The sequence below is a fragment of the Mesoplodon mirus genome (assembly GCF_964341445.2).
Source record: "Mesoplodon mirus genome assembly, chromosome: 5".
NCBI classification, from domain to species: Eukaryota; Metazoa; Chordata; class Mammalia; order Artiodactyla; family Ziphiidae; genus Mesoplodon; species Mesoplodon mirus.
Genome location: NC_138980.1, coordinates 39,674,459 through 39,691,101, shown reverse-complemented (window position 1 = coordinate 39,691,101; position 16,643 = coordinate 39,674,459). Strand labels below are relative to the sequence as shown.

Here is a 16,643-nt window from a genome sequence, read left to right as displayed (position 1 = left end):
ACTGATCATATATAACCGTCTCTGACCATCTCCCAGTTCCTCTGAGGATTCACCAAGTCAAGAGATGAGGCGGGAACAACAAATATTTCAGTGCCTACCATATTCCAGACCCTGTGTAGATACAACTGGGAGCAGGAGACATGGTTTCTGCCCTCCTGTAGCCTATGGTCAAGGGCGGTGAGGGGTGGACAGTTATTTGTATTTTAATAATGTACAACCAGAAACCCTGAGAAGTGCTCTAGGAAAAAGTAGCTTGCAGAAGTCATAAACAATGTATTTTTTTGCCTTGTATTCATAATTATTCTTCTATTCTTCGTCTTGTTCACCATTTTATTTACTGGCACACAACAGGAGCTCTACCCATATTTGAATGTTGAGTAGATGAATTCTTGGTCACAATGGATGTATGATAAACATTTGAGATTAAATGGAATTGGTGAGGGCATGCAGATGCTTCTCCAACGGTGTGGATTTTGCCAGCTCTGTGCAAGAGTAGAGCTACTTAGCCTGTTACGATTTTAGTTCAACCCAAGAAGCCCTTTTGACCTTTCTTTACCTGTTATCATCAGATACCTTGGAACGTCATGGAACAGAGTAATCCCTCTTTCAGGTAACAGCCTGCATATATCCTGTTGCTGAATAAGTACCTGCTGGTGATGTCAGGAGCTGTGAGAAGCACTTGATAAATATTTTAAGGCAGCTTTAGATCCTTCCTCCAGCTCCCATTTTAGGAGAAACAGCCCCAGTTCCTTAAACAATTTCTCATGTGACATGGTGAGTTCCTTTATCAGCTAGTTTCACTCCCCCGCCCCCAAACATTTTGAGGGTGATTTGAGTCTTGCCTTCTCCCTCTCCCCAGCTGGGGATAGAAAAGCGCAGGAGGGGGGCTTTGGGACTTCTCATGTACGGGGACCACCGAAGCCCTTGCCGGGGTCCTTCTCGAATTGCAAGGGAGGAAGAGATTACCCTCAGAGAGAAGGGGGATGATGGGTCCTTTCAGGGTGTGGGGATGGCAATGACGACAAACCCTCAGGAAGGGAGGGAACAATGCCAGACCCCTTCTCAGGAAGGAGGAGCAATACGGGGACCCTTGAGGAAGGGGGGAAGTATGACCCTGGGGGTCCCCTTCGGACAGGATGACATAGGAGGGGACCCCTCAAGAAGAGGGGGTGACGCCAGGGTCGGTCTCCCTCAGGAAGGATAATGCTGGGGCCCCATCAGCAAGGGGCCTGACACCAGGGTTCCCTAAAGAAGTGGGAACGACTCTGGCGTCGCTCTCAGAAAGAAGAGACGCTACTAGGGCTCACTTTAGGAGGGCGAGAGGATGCTGGAGTCCCCCTCAATACGGCAGGAATGACGCTAGGGTACTCTCAGGAAAGGGGGATGACGCCGGGGTCTCCCTAAGAAAATGGGAACGGCGCTGGGGTCTCTCTCAGGAAGGGAGTGACGCCAGGTACGCTCACCCGCCTCAGGGTTCGTCGCACCTGCCTCGGTCCAAGCTCCTCGGCTCCCTCGGTCATCCGGTTCGAAAAGCGAAGCGGCCGCGCCTCTCATTGGCTGCTTTATTGGCTAATGACAGCTACGACAGCCAGTCGTAGCTCGGGGAAGAAAATCTCCCGCGCGACTTTGGCACGCCTTCTTCCCAGTCTACGCGCCGCGCACCTTCCTGCCTGCTGCAGTTCCTCAGATCCACTCTGGGGGGTGCACGGGGGTTCGAACGCCTAGTCCTAACTCCTTCCTCGCCTGTGACCCATTTTATAGAACAGTACCTACTTAGCACGGCTGTTACGAGAGCTAAGTGCAATAATTTATGTAAAACAGTGCCTGGCACATGGTAATCGCCTGGCAAACCTGAACTGTTATTATTTGCATTTTACAGCGAGGGAAACTGAAGCACAGCATGAGTAAGTAATCTACTCAAACTAACTCAGTCATTAACTGGCAGAGTCCCGACCAGAATACAGAGTCTGTGTGCTTATCTACTATGCTTCTGTGGCTCCCAGATAACAAATACTGGCTATGTCTTTCCTCTGATTATGAAATAACTTCCCCTTGATTATGAAAGTAATACATGTTCATTGCAAAAATTCAGAAAACATTCAAGACTACAGAACAGAAAACACCAGTGTCTTTTAATCCATTCACTGGAGACTGTAAATATTTTGATGAACAAGCTGCTTTTTCTATGCAGATATGTAGGGTGGTATAAAGCAGAACATTTAAAAAATTTTTATTTTTATTTATTTATTTATTTTTGGCTGCATTGGGTCTTAATTTCTGCGCAGGGGCTTTCTCTAGTTGCTGTGAGTGGGGGCTTGTTGCAGAGCATGGGCTCTAGGCACGTGGGCTTCAGTAGTTGTGGCCCGTGGGCTCTAGAGTGCAGGCTCAGTAGTTGTGGCGCTTGACCTTAGTTGCTCCTTGGCATGTGGGAAATTCCCCGACCAGGGCTTGAACCTGTGTTCCCTGCATTGGCAGATGGATTCTTAACCACTGCGCCACCAGGGAAGCCCATGCAAAACATTTTGAAGCCTGCTCTTCTCATTGTGAACATCTTGTCATTTCAGTAAATACAGACCCACCTCATTGTTTTTATTTTTATTTATTTATATTTATTATATTTTATTTTTAAATTATTATTTATTTTATCTATTTATTTTGGGCTGTGTTGGGTCTTTGTTGCTGCGCACGGGCTTTCTCTACTTGCAGCGAGTGGGGGCTACTCTTCGTTGTGGTGCGCAGGCTTCTCATTGCAGTGGCTTCTCTTCTTGTGGAGCATGGGCTCTAGGCGTGTAGGCTTCAGTAGTTGTGGCACAAGGGCTCAGTAGTTGTGGCTCACGGGCTCTAGAGCGCAGGCTCAGTAGCTGTGGCGCATGGGCTTAGTTGCTCTGCGGCATGTGGGATCTTCCCGGGCCAGGGATCGAACCTGTGTCCCCTGCATTGGTAAGCAGATTCTTAACCACTGTGCCACCAGGGAAGTCCCACCTCATTGTTTTTAATAAGTGCATATTACTCCATCATACAGGAAGCATAATTTCATGACTACCTAGTGTTGGACATCTGGGTTCTTAACAATTCTTCACTATTCCGACCAGCACTAGAATGGGCATTTGGTACCTGCAACTTTAGGTTTTCATCCAACTGGTTCTTCTTTCTTTGCAAACTTTTTTATTGGAGTAAAATTGCTTTACAGTGTTGTGTTAGTTTCTGCTGTACAATGAAGCGAATCAGCTGTATATATATCTATATCCCCTCCCTCTTGGATCTCCCTCCCTCCCCCCATCCCATCCATCTAGGTCGTCACAGAGCACTAAGCTGAGCTCCCTGTGCTATACAGCAGGTTCCTACTAGCTATTTTACTCCTGGTAGTGTATTTATGTCACACCTAATCTCCCAATTCGTCCCACCCTTCCCTTCCCCCAATGTGTCCACATGTCAGTTCTCTACATCTACGTTGCTATTCCTGCCCTACAAATAGGTTCATCTGTACCATTTTTCTAGATGCCACATATATGCGTTAAAATACAATATTTTTCTCTTTCTGGCTTACTTCAGTCAGTATGACAGACTCTAAGTCCACCCACATCTCTACAAATGACCCAATTTCGTTCCTTTCTATGGCTGAGTAATATTCCATTGTATATACATACCACATCTTCTTTATTCATCTATCGTTGGACATTTTTTTAAAATTTATTTAATTAATTTATTTTTGGCTGTGTTGGGTCTTCATTGTGGTGCACTGGCTTCTCATTGCAGTGGCTTCTCTTGTTGTGGAGCACGGGCTCTAGGCGTGTGGGCTTCAGTAGTTGTGGCACACAAGCTCAGTAACTGTGGCACACAGGCTTAGTTGCTCCACGGCATGTGGGATCTTCCCGGACTAGGGCTCGAACCCGTGTCGCCTGCATTGGCAGGCGGATTCTTAACACCTGGGCCACCAGGGAAGTCCCTGGACATTTTAAAAATAAATTTATTTGTTTTTATTTTTGGCTGTGTTGGGTCTTCGTTGTGGTGCACGGGCTCCTCATTGTTGTGGCTTCTCTTGTTGCAGAGCACGGGCTCTAGGCCCGCGGGCTTCAGTAGTTGTGGCGCGCGGGCTCTAAAGTGCAGGCTCAGTAGTTGTGGTGCACGGGCTTCATTGCTCTGCGTCATGTGGGATCTTCCTCAGCCAGGGCTCGAACCCGTGTCCCCTGCATTGGCAGGAGGATTCTTAACCACTGCGCCACCAGGGAAGCCCCGCTGGGCATTTAGTTTGTTTCCATGTCCTGGCTATTGTAAACAGTGCTGCAATGAACGTTGGGGTGCACGTGTCTTTTTGAATTATGGTTTTCTCAGGGTATATGCCCAGTATTGGGATTGCTTGGTCATATGGTAGTTCTATTTTTAGTTTTTTAAGGAACCTCCATACTGTTCTCCATAGTGGCTGTATCAATTTACATTCTCACCAACAGTGTAAAAGGGTTCCCTTTTCTCCACACCCTTTCCAGCATATGTTCGTAGATTTTTTGATAATGGCCATTCTGACTGGTGTGAGGCGATACCTCACTGTAGTTTTGATTTGCAAAAATATGGAATGCTTCACGAATTTGCGTGTCATCCTTGTGCAGGGGCCATGCTAATCTTCTCTGTATGGTTCCAATTTTAGTATATGTGCTGCCGACGTGAGCAACAACTGGTTCTTTAGGATAAATATTTTTAAAAGTGCAACGTCTGCGTCAAAATGCATGCACGGTTATGTTTTTGATAAATATTGCCAGACCACTCCTGGAAAGCTGTATGTGCTCATTTCTACCAGCACTAACGAGCTATGAAAGTGCTTTGCCCACCCTGGATGGTCCATCTTTTCATTATTTGCCAATAGGTGAATAAAAGAAAACTGTCTTCTCTTCATTTTACTTCCATATATTTTTATGCTGAGAAAGAGGGAGAAATATTACCCACATCTCAGGATTTTGTGCATGTGAACTAAAATAGCAATAATAATATAAAAGTACCAGGCAGGTATCATTGTCAAACAGGCATTGGGTGAAGTGAGATCCCTGCCTTATTTCCCTGAATTTTCTCAACACTGTGAGATCACTTCTCAGCCTCAGTTTCCTCATCTGCAAAATGATAGTACATATCTCAAGAACAGTTGGAAAGTTGATAAAATAATCTGAGTAATGGGTTTAGCATAGGGCAGAGCCCTCTAAAGGCTGGGCGAGGTGGAGCCATTTGCCCCAGACCCCTGCAGCCTGCAAGTGGCTGATGTCAACTTCAAAGAATGAACTGACTCCACCCCTTCCCAGGGCCCCCTGTCCTGTTCAGATTACAGGGCTTCTCTGCCCCTGGCCACCTTTCCCTGAGGAAAGATGAACTCCCCAACAGGAGAATTTTAAAGAGCCAGCAGACAGTCACATGCCACCTCTATCCTTTGACCCACATTCTCAGACTGTCACCAAGTCCCAACTCAGGAGGCATGTGGGACATCACTCCTACCCTTTTACACTTGGGAAAACTGAGGCCCAGAGCAAGAAGGCTCACCCAGAGCCACCCACCTAACCCCTGCAGGCTGGGATTGATACTGTCGCCTCCTGACCCCCAGCCCGACACCCTTTCCCCGACTCTGCTTCCCTTTGAAACACCCTCGGGAAAACAACTGTGTCTCCTCGTTGCTTCTTGCGCAAAATTCAGATTCCCTGGAAACTTCTACCTAGTTTTTCAGCTTTGCTCCTCCCCCCCTGGGTCCAGGCTGGCCCCTGCTCCTCTGGCCCAGGATATCTACTATGAATCTTTAAGCCAAAGTCAAGCAGGAGAAACTTTGTATACATTAAACCCTCTACATTAACTCTCTCGCTTAAGTGCCAATACTGCAGTCAGATATAGTAGCCATTGGTTAAACGTGGCTACTTAATATAAAGGAAAAGTAAAACTCTAGTTCAATTGCACTAGCCACATTTCAGGTGCTTAATAGCCACGTATGGCTAGTGGCTACCTTATTGGATAGCGCAGACATAGAACATCCTCATCATCACAGAAAGTTTCACTGGACACCCCTCTCTAGTCTGGAACTTTTGTTAACCGCATTTTATAAATGAAACAATTGCAGGTCAGAGAGATCACGCCCAAGGTCACACAGCTAGAAATGGGATCCAAACCAGTCCTTGGTCACTAGAGACAAACAGCAGAGTAGGTGGGTCGGCCTATCCTCAGATCCAGGGAAGCTGCCGTCTTTCTTTTTTTCTTCAGTATTTTTTATTTGGCTTGGTCGGGTCTTAGTTGTGATGTGCAGGTTCTTTGTTGCGGCACGCGGGCTCTCTAGTTATGGCTCTCGGGCCCTAAAGCATGCGGGCTTAGTTGTCTCGTAGCATGTGGGATCTTAGTTCCCCCGACCAGGGATCGAACCCGCATCCCCTGCATTGGAAGGCAGATTCTTAATCACTGGACCACCAGTGAAGTCCCAAGCTGCCATCATTTTGTTTCAGAAGACACATGCTGTGAATATATACTGGTCCCACTGTGCTTAACCACTTAAGGACTGTGTGTGTACAGTGTGTATCTCTGTTTATTACACACCAGAGGCAGCCCATATTCTAATCTGAAAATCTGCATCACAAACACTTCCTCCATCTTTATCTCTATTCACAAGGGAAGTTTTGCTCATTAGCATAATGAATGGCAGAAAAGTTTTATTGGTGAAATCGGGGCTTGTTAATTAGGCTGATAAAGGTTGGAAAAATGGGCTCCCAGGGGTGGAGTTAACAGTATTCAATTATGTGGATTGGTTAAAATATCTGAGACTCACTAGCTCCCCGATCTTGTATGAACTCGTGGGAAAAACAGAGCTGAAATCCCAAGCTGGTCCTATGTGAACGTGGAGGATTCAGCTTGCCTGATATACATCGTAAGGTTCACAGGCTTTAGGATAGTCAAGTTTGTTTGTTTGTTTTGGTTTTGTTTTAATGCAGCCTCGAGGGCTGCAACACTATCATGGCCAGAATTCATGGAACTTACAGATGTAAATTCTCTTGCGCTAATAAATCAAGTTTAATGTCTGCAGGGCAGAATTTGATCCAAGAGCTTTTATCATGACCTGGCAACCAGACGTTGGAGGCGGGGGTCAGTCAGGTTTCCAGGAATGACTTTGTGGTACCAGGAGAACCCGAGTTGCGTCAGATATGCTCCACGTGAGAGAAACAAGGCTTACCTGGGTCTGCTGGCCTCCAAAAACTGTGTGGTCTGAACCTCCACTTTACAACCTGCAGCCCCTGTGCCTGAACCTGGCCCAGGCCAGGGGGCTGCCTCCCACCGAACTATCTGCACCCCCTTCAAGTTCTATCTGCTTGGGAAGGGTCAGGGACAGAGCCCGCTCATTTTCCCCACCCCTCCCCAGACAGATAGCGAGAGAGACACACACCTTGAGAAACAGGATGGGAAAGGAAGCCACATCAGCCAGGAAGATCGGTGAAAGCCTCGGTTTAATTGGAGACAAGATCGAAGGATTGAGTATCGATCAGCAGACCAACTGACTGATCATCAAAGTGGACAACACTCGAGCAGCTCAAGGGGGTACTGACTCCCCCCGCGCCGCCCCCCGGGGTCCCTGTCCCCAGTTGCCAATCACTCCTGGCCCTGGGGCCGGGGGAGGTGCAGGCTCTGCGCAGTCCTCCCTCACCCCCTCTGATGACATGACTCGCTGTTCAACAACAGCGCTGAGTCCACACTTCCGGGGCCTATGGTACAGTTTGTATAATACAGCAGGAATGGAGGCTCCCATCGGGAGACCCCCAACCCCTCCTTCCCCTGAGTCAGCGGGGGAAGGGCAAGTTTATTTTCCCTTTTTGCCTCTGTAGAATAATTTACAAACCAACCTTACAGTATGTACAAAAAAAAAAAGAAGAAAGAAAGAAAGAAAAGAAACAAAGAAAGAAGGAAAACCAAAAAAAAAAAAAAAAAAAAAGGCCCACTCCGGTGGCCGGCTGGGACTGAAACTACTTTCGCTACAAAAATGAACCCTGTACAGCATCATGGGGGTGGGAGCGGGTGGTACTCCCCACAGGGAAGGACAGACAGATGGAAGGCTGGGGGGAGCTGGGGCCTACAGTACCGTGTGCTCCGAACTGGAGGGGCGAGAAATGAGAGAGAGAGGCCGGTCCTGCGCAGCTGCAGAGCCAGGCTGAGGGGCAGAGCGGAAGGGGAAGAGGGGGTCTTTCTTTCCAAACAGCCCCCCATGGCTTGGAGAAAAATGGCCTTGCATCTGTCTGTCGTATTGCTTGGGGGAAGAGCTGGGGGTAGAGGGGGAGGCTTGGCAAGGTGCGGGCAAAGGAGAGATGACCTTGGTTGCCAGGGTGGGAAGGGCTGCCCAGAAAGGGGACGTGGGTGTACACCGTTATTGCTTCCTCCTAGGGCAAAGAGTCGGGGAGGGGGGGCAGGAGGATGCTGGGGAGGGGGCTGTGCCCACGATGGGGGCTCCAGGCCTGGCCCTACTCCACCCAAGGTGCAGGTGGGAGCCACTGCAACCCCCCCTCCTATGGCCGTGGGAATCATTAAGGCAGAAACAAGAGGAGAAGCAGCTGGAAGGAGGGGTGCGGCTCCAAGCCATCCTCCGCCCCCGCAAACGGAGAAAATTCAAACGGAAACCAGACTGGAAGGGGAAAGGGGTGGCCGGTGCAGGGGGTAGGTGGATCACACCCTCCTCAAACCTCAGACCCCAGGTAGGTGGTGTGAATGTCCCTCCAACACCCTACCCCTGCCTCCTAAAATCCCCCCATCTCCCCCCTGCCCATCCCCCAAGTCAGTATTGCCAGGTTTGTGCAAAATGAGGCTGAAGACTTCTGGGGGGGAGGGCAGAGAGCTCATGGGGCGCCCCCTCCCCGCCCCCAGAGGCCCTGCCCAGAATGGCTATTCCTGGCTGGGTTCTAGAGACCCTCCCAAATTCAGAAGAAAAGTCTGGAGGGAGACCCTACACCAGGTGAAGAGCCCGAAGAGGCCGGAAGACTGAGCCTGGAACCTGGGGCAGGGGGGAAGCGGGGGTGGATCAGAGGAGGGGGTTGGAGCTGGCCGAGAGGAGCTGGGAACAGGAGCATCTACAGTTGCTGTGTTTCATCCTGGGCTTTTTTGTTTTTTGTTTTTTGTTTTTTTTCTAAAAATGTAACAATTAAAATTCCAAAAATAAAATCCCTTCCGGGACCTCAGCCCCTTGTCCCCCAGCCCCCACCTCCAAAAAGAGGCCCCATGGGAGGGGGTGGGGGGAAAGGGGAAAAAAAGAAAAGAGAAAAAACCCCACTTTTCTGTTTTCTTTTTTCTCAGGAGGCCCAAGAGTCTTTGAGGCAGTGGAGGAGGTGGGGGGGTGATGGTGGTGGCGGGACGCAGGGAGGCCAACAGGGTGTAGAGGCTGAGGCTCAGGTAGGGCCTCCAGCTGACCCCCACCCTCCAGGAGCTGGGAGTGTGGATGGATCCTCGCCCGATGTTCCTGTGCAGGCGCAGCACGCCCTTTTGGCAGCCTGATCCTCTTTTTGGGCCCCCACCTCGGCCGCCGTGGAGGGGAGGCCCAGAAGGCCCGGGTCCTCCTCTGGAGGGGGCGGGGTCCTCAAGACAGGCAGAGGGAGGCTCTCAGGAGACAGGGCAGGGGGGCTGCTGCAGCCTACAGATGCATCTGGGGGCGTGGACGCGTCCTGACCCTTAGCCACACTATCTGCTGGGTCTGCTTGCTGTGTCAAGTACATTTCCTCTACCTCCACCTCCGTAGACTGGTCCTGGCCATCGACCTCCAACGGTTCCTCAGCTGGGAACACATCCTGGGCGGTGGACAATTCCTGCATTTCAGTTGCACCTGGGGCAATGGACACCTCCTCCTCTTCTTCCTCCTCCAGCGTCAGCTCAAACTGGAACTTATCCGGTGGAGGGGGGTGGCCTGGTCCCCCGGGCTCCTCCTCGGGTGGTGGCGATGGGCTCTGCCGAATGGCGCTGTAGTACCAGTCCCGGTTGTCCTCCAAAGTGTCCAGGATCTCTTGGGCATCTGGGTGAACCAAGTCGGCCCACGTCTCCCACAGAGGGTGTACAATGTAGTCGATGAAACCCACCTGAGGGAGGGAGAAGGAAGAATAAACCAGGGATCTGCTGGTGCAGATGGCACCGCATACTGCGGGATCTAATAAAAAAAAATTTTTAAGTTTTATTGAATTTGTTACAATATTGCCTCTGTTCTATGTCTTGGTTCCTTGGCCACGAGGCATGTGGGATCCTAGCTCCCCGACCAGGGATCGAACCCACACCAACCCCCGCGTTGGAAGGTGAAGACCCAACCACTGGGCCACCACGGAAGTCCCAAAGATCCCACATGCTGCGTGGTGTGGCAAAAAAAAAAAAAAAAAAAAGATGTTGATACCCTTGGACCCAGCAATCTTGCTTCTCCAGAGCCACCCTGGAAAAACTCTTGCACAAGTAAGAAAAAAAGAAAAAAAATACGTATGAGATGCAAACAAAAACTGGAAACACCTCCATATATACATCAGTTGGGAATTCGTTTATATTTTTTAAGTTCTTATTATTTTTTTTGGCCACACCATGCGGCATGTGGGATCTTAGTTCCCTGACATTCCAGGGAGGAATGGTTGGAGCTTCAACAGCATCTGTGACCACAAGAGACATCTCTGAGGAGAGAAGTCCCAAGCTTCGCATGACAGAAGAGAAACACTAAAAGTTCTGGGGTGCCTGCCAACTATGTGGAGCCACAGAGAGCCAAATTTCCTTTCTCCAGACTTTCCTTACATAAGAGAAAACAAACCAACCAACCAATAAAGCTTTATCCTGTTTGAGTCACTGAGAATTCCTAACTAATAAACACTTATATGTCCACCAACAGAGCAATCACTACACGAACCATTATCCATCTGTCTCTGTGGGAATACCATACAGTAGTGAAAAAGGGTAAGCTTAATCTATGTGTAATAATGTGGACAGATCTCCAAGCCATTTTTGGAAAGAAAAGGCAAGCTGTATAAAACTAGGTATACATTGGGATTCCCTGGCGGTCCAATGGTTAGGACTCCGCACTTTCACTGCCAAGGGCCCAGGTTCAATCCCTGGTCGGGGAACTAAGATCCTGCAAGCCATGCAGTGCCACCCCCCCCCCAAAAAAAGGTATACATTGATAGTTTATATATATATATATATATATATTTTTTTTTTTTTTTTTCGGTATGCGGGCCTCTCACTCTTGTGGCCTCTCCTGTTGCGGAGCACAGGCTCCAGACACGCAGCCTCAGCGGCCATGGCTCACGGGCCTAGCCGCTCCACGGCATGTGGGATCTTCCCGGACCAGGGCACGAACCCGTGTCCCCTGCGTCGGCAGGCAGACTCTCAACCACTGCTCCAACAGGGAAGCCCCAGTTTATATTTTTTTAAAAAGCTAAACCCACAAACTATTGCTATTAAGTTGCTTGTGAACATAAATACATAATAAAACAAGCAAAACTGGTTTTCATCAGGGGTTTGGGGCTATGTGCATGCTCTGGGAACATGTGGAAGTGTTTGGAGATATTTTTGGTTGTTACCGCAGGAAGGGGAGGGTGTTCCTGGCATCTAGTGAGTGGAGGCCAGGGATGCTGCTCAACACCCTACAATGCACAGGATGGTCCCACCACAAAGAATGATCCAGCGCCAAATGCCAACAGTGTTGAGGATGCATAACCCTGGATGGGAAGGGCATACACACCGAACTGGGAAGAGGAGGTCTCACCAGGGAGGAGGCTGGAAGCAGGGAGAGTGAGAAACTCTCATATTCACACTTCAGTGTTGTCTTTTACGAGACTGTGCTTCTGTCCCTCTCGTTAAATTAAAAAGGCACGTGATGAAGACGAGTCATTTAACTTCATTTCAAAATCCACCAAGGGACTTCCCTGGTGGTCCAGTGGTTAAGACTCCACACTTCCACTGCTGGGGGGCACGGGTTCAATCCCTGGTCAGGGAACTAAGATCCCACATGCCACGTGGCGTGGCCAAACAACAACAACAAACTCCACCAAAACTCAGGCACAAAATGAGTGGCCAGGTTATAGGGAAACCGAGAGGCTGAAAGGACACGAAGTCTGTAACTAAGGGCCGGGTAAGTGTCATTACTGATGTTATGGCAGTTGCTACAAACGAGTTACAACTATCTGGGTGCAAATCTACAACTTATGAGTCCAGAGGCTCAGTTCAATTGTTTTGTGGAGGAGAAAGTGTTGCCTATTTCCCATCAGGATAGAGAAGGAAAAAACAGACAAAGACAAACTTGACACTGTGTACAGGCAGGTTAGGACCTCTTGGGACTTTGGAGTTCCAGGCCGGTGTGGGGTGAGGAGGCCCGCCCTGCTCTCTTCCAGTGGTGCCGAGACTGTACCTGAGACTTCTCCACCGAGGCCGTGTGCTTGTCGCACATGGGGCTGATCTCCATGCCACGCTCACGTTCACGGTCGCCCTGCTGGAAGAACTCGGCCATGATGCGGTCGGTCCACTGGCGGTACAGCTCCAGCGGCTTGGTGGGGTTGCTGAGATCTGCACAGTGCACCATGTTCCGTAGGACCTGCATGGGGTGGGGGACCTTCAGAGGCCGTGTCCCCGTCCTAGTCTGAGGCCTCAGGCTTCCTTACTTCCCCTTTGGAAGGAGAGTAGGGGAGAATGGGTAGCGGGGAGATGGAGAAAGGTAGAAGAGGTGAGGGAAGAGGGTCGATGAGTCGGGGAGAGAAGGGGAGATGAGACGAGGTTGATGAGCAAAGGGCAGAGGGAGGGAAGGGAAAAGAGGCGGTGGGGAGACAGGGGTGTGGGGGACACGGAAACGGGTTGATGAGGAAAGGCAAGAGGGAACTGGAGGAGATGGGGGGAGATGGGATGGAGAGGTGGGAGTTGGAAAGGGTTAGATGGAAGAGAAAAACAGACAGGAAGATGGGCAACCTGGGAGCTGGAGCAGAGGGACGGGCAGCAACCCAGACCTAAGGGGGGGGGGAGGGTCCAATCTCCCTATACAGTGTGGGGAGGGGGGCACCTGGATGCGGTCGGCATAGTTATCCAGCAAGAGGACCCCCGAGCTGGTCACTTTCTTGGTCTCCACCATGGTCTTCAGGTCAGCCAGGAGGGTCATGTGTTTGGACATGTCCGTGGCCAGCACCTGTGGGCAAGAAGTCACAGGGGCCATCGAAGCCTGGCCGCCCGCTGTACTGAGCTGGGCAGGGCCTCTGAAGTTTTCACTCCACACAATCAGCCGCCACGACCCACTCCCAAAGGACGCCTCCCCCACTAGGGGCCTTTCTGTCCCAGACTCAGAGCTGGCCCTCCCCAATGCCCCCTTGCTCCAAAGGTGACCTTTCCCGCTCTGTCCCCGCCCCTCGCCCCGCCCACCATGTCGATGACCATCTTGCGCAGGCTTTGCCGCTGGCGCTTGCTGAGGTTCTGGAAAATGTCACAGTTGTCTTCCTGCAGCAGCTTGAAGCCCACGGCCAGGTGGTGATTCTCCAGCACCGACTCGTCATTGTACATGAGCGCCAGTTCAGAATCTGTAGCCCAGGCAGGGTTGGGCAGTCAGGGGAGGGGAGGACCCACCTAGGGCGCCCCCTGCTGGGAGGGGCACCGCAGGCCCCGCCTCCAGCCCAGCAGGCCCTGCCCCCGTGGCGGGCCACTCACTGGTGTTGATGAGGAACTGGTTGGAGACCCCAGGGTGGTCCACATCATGGATGGAAGCTGCGAAGAGGGCGGCGAGAATCTCCAGGTCCGTGAATACGGCCTGGGGGCAGAGGGAGATGGGTTAGAAAGATGGGGAGTCAGAGAGACAGGATAAGAGAGAGACGGGGAGTCAAGAAAGATGGGGAGGGCTTCCCTGGTGGCGCAGTAGTTAAGAATCCATCTGCCATTGCAGGGGACACAGGTTCGATCCCTGGTCCGGGAAGATCCCACATGCTGTGGAGCAACTAAGCCCTTGCGCCACAACTACTGAGCCTGTGCTCTAGAGCCCACGAGCCACAACTACTGAAGCCCGCACGCCTAGAGCCCATGCTCCACAACAAGAGAAGCCACCGCAGTGAGAAGCCTGCGCACTGCAACGAAGGGTAGCCCCCGCTCGCCGCAACTAGAGAAAGCCCGCACGCAGCAAAGAAGACCCAACGCAGCCAAAAATAAATAAATAAATTTATATATAAAAAAAAGAAAGATGGGGAGTCAGGAGAGAGAGGAATGGGGTCAGAGAGAGATGGATGTCAGAGACTCAGGGTCAGAGAGATAAACGGAAGATTGGAGATGGATAGTGTGGGGGGCAGCTGGGGAGACATGGGGGCCAGGCGATGCTTACATCCAGTGCAGGTGTGGCCAGCAGCACGTGAGTGGACTGCAGCACGTCAGCCGCGTGCAGGCTGTTGTGGTAGGCCACATCGGGGTGGTAGTGGTCCTCCAGGGTCAGCATGTATGTCACCATCGTGTCCACCGGGATGCGGAACTTCTTCAGCAGGTCCCGCTCCTGAGGGCAAGAGTAGGGGGCGGTGACCCCCACACCGGCCCTCTGCTCCCCGCCCTGCCCCCTCCCTTGCATCCAGCCCCACTCAGCCCGCCCTACCTGGAATATCGTGTACATGATGCAGCTGAGGGAACGGCCCCCCGCATAATCCGACACGCAAAAGATGTTCAGGCCCCACTTGTTCAGATTTTCCAATTCCTGGTGGAGATGGAGGCCAGAGGTCAGGAGCCCCCAAAGGCCCAGGGCCCTCCAGACTCTTTTCTAGGAGTTCAGAACCCTGGTCTGAATAGTGGCACCATTATCGCTCACCCAGTAGGTGGCATGCTCAGCAGTATAGAATTTACTGCCCAGGTCCTACTGGGCCAGAAAATAACAAAGCAACCCCAGAGTCTACTGAGTGTGTATTATCCACCAAGCACTGCACTAAGTGCTTGATTTCACTTGGCAGGTGACGGAACCAAAACTCAGAGCAGCGACATGACTTACCCGAGACCTTGCATCTCACAAGTGGCAAAGCTAGGATGTGAACCCAGCATGGCTGACCCCAAAGCACAGCTCAGCCTCAGTTAAACTGCTCATGAGCACTGAGAGGAAAGGAACATGGGCTAATTTTCCATGTCTCCCCAGAATTCAGAACAGCACCAGCACATAGTAGGTGCTCAATAAACACTGCATGACTGAATATAGCCCTGGCCAGTACTGGCACGCAGAGGGTTACAATAAATGTCAGCTGAGGGAGCCACTGAGCTTGCATCAAGTCCACTGTACAAATCACTGTGGGAGCCCCTTGGCTTAAGATTTCATGGAAAAGCCAGGAGGCGAATCCACGTCTGGTCTGTAGTGGATGCTGTTTGGGTTCTGCCCAGATTCCCTTCACTGGTCAATGCACCCATCACCCAGCTGCTGGGGCTGTTGTTTACAAAGACTCACAGCTGCCCGTTGTCAAAAATCTGCTCTTTCCCCACAGGAGCTCTGTGGAGGGGGTGATGCCATCCACCCTGGGGACAGCCCCCAGCCAATGACTGTCACAAGGGTATAAAATGCCAGCACACTTGCCTCAAGGTGGGCTCAACTCAGTGCTGTTGTTCATACTCCAGAGCCCCCTGTGGACACCAGCTGAGACCACTCTCTCTCTCCTGAGAGTCTCATAAAGCAGGTACACCCGAATCCTCATCTCAGGCTGATCCAAGGCCCAGTCCTTCTTTGGGCCCCAGGAGAACCCTGCCCCTCTCCAGCCCAGCCCCCACTGAGGCCCCACCCACTTGGGCCAGGAGTTCCTCTTGATCGGTCTTCACCCCAAAGCGGGGGATGCTGGAATCGTTCAGGCTGCTGCTATGCATCAGCTTCTTCACCCCGGTGATCTGAGACATGGGCTGGAACTGTGGACCAGGGGGCGGAGGCTGCTGGGAAGGTCTCTGCCGTGGCACTTGCTGTTTTTCTCGATCCTTCATTGCGGGTGATGGGATCTCCACTTCATTCTGCTTGTCTGCAGAAGATAGAGGAGAAGCCAGCATGAGAACCTCACAGAGGCTCCCTCATCTGGCTCTCAGACACCCCCACCAAGCCCTCAAGCCCTGGGAAGTCTCACCCAGGAGGGCAGACCTATTCTGGGTGTCATGCTGTTGGTTACTTATGGACTGGAAACCAGAGAGGAGGTAGGAACTCTTCTGGGAGGTGGTGGGCTGGAGTGGGGACCCTGGGGCCAGCCCGGAGCTATAGGGTAGCCCCAGTCCAATCACAAAGTTTGGCATGGGGGTGGCATGGGAAGTCAGGAAGCAGCGTGGGGATGCTAGAGAGAGCCACTGCCTGCCTCGGATAGGCAGGGAACCTTCTCCAGCAGGCAGGGAAGACACCCCCATGGTGACCCAGAGGGCGGGTGGAGGTGGACAGCGCTGGGAGGCGGGAGGGAAGGGTGGTCTCTGGCTCCATGGATCCCCACCCCCACCCCCTGGCCACCAGGCTTTCTGGGGGCCAGCCCCAGAAGCCCCTTTCCTGAGCTCTTTATGGTTTCCAGAGCCTAGCCAGGGCCACCCATAGTGACCTGGGGACCGCCAGTCAATGACAGGGCCTAAGAGGGCTCATTTGCATGCCGTGCTCTTATTGGCTGGATCTCAGGCACAACACACCCCCATTGGCGGGAGTGTTTGAAACTCTGAAACCTTCTTTCCAGCTTGGTGGGGGGGTA

At 51.5% G+C, this 16,643-nt stretch overlaps 1 protein-coding gene across 5 annotated transcripts in view; it reads right to left on the bottom strand.

Moving 5' to 3' along the window:
• Window positions 1–7,436: 7,436 nt before the first annotated feature.
• PDE4A (phosphodiesterase 4A) overlaps window positions 7,437–16,643 on the bottom strand; it is a gene marked incomplete at its 5' end in the record, with an annotated part of 47,691 nt that continues 38,484 nt past the window's right edge. For all 5 annotated transcript variants that reach the window (XM_082623922.1, XM_082623925.1, XM_082623921.1 and 2 more), the window contains 8 exons: window positions 7,437–10,058; window positions 12,359–12,541; window positions 13,001–13,123; window positions 13,354–13,508; window positions 13,636–13,735; window positions 14,297–14,461; window positions 14,558–14,656; window positions 15,721–15,944. In XM_082623922.1, the coding sequence (XP_082480048.1) occupies window positions 9,378–10,058; window positions 12,359–12,541; window positions 13,001–13,123; window positions 13,354–13,508; window positions 13,636–13,735; window positions 14,297–14,461; window positions 14,558–14,656; window positions 15,721–15,944 (1,730 nt within the window). In that variant the 3' untranslated portion in view covers window positions 7,437–9,377. The remainder of the gene's footprint in view (window positions 10,059–12,358; window positions 12,542–13,000; window positions 13,124–13,353; window positions 13,509–13,635; window positions 13,736–14,296; window positions 14,462–14,557; window positions 14,657–15,720; window positions 15,945–16,643) is intronic.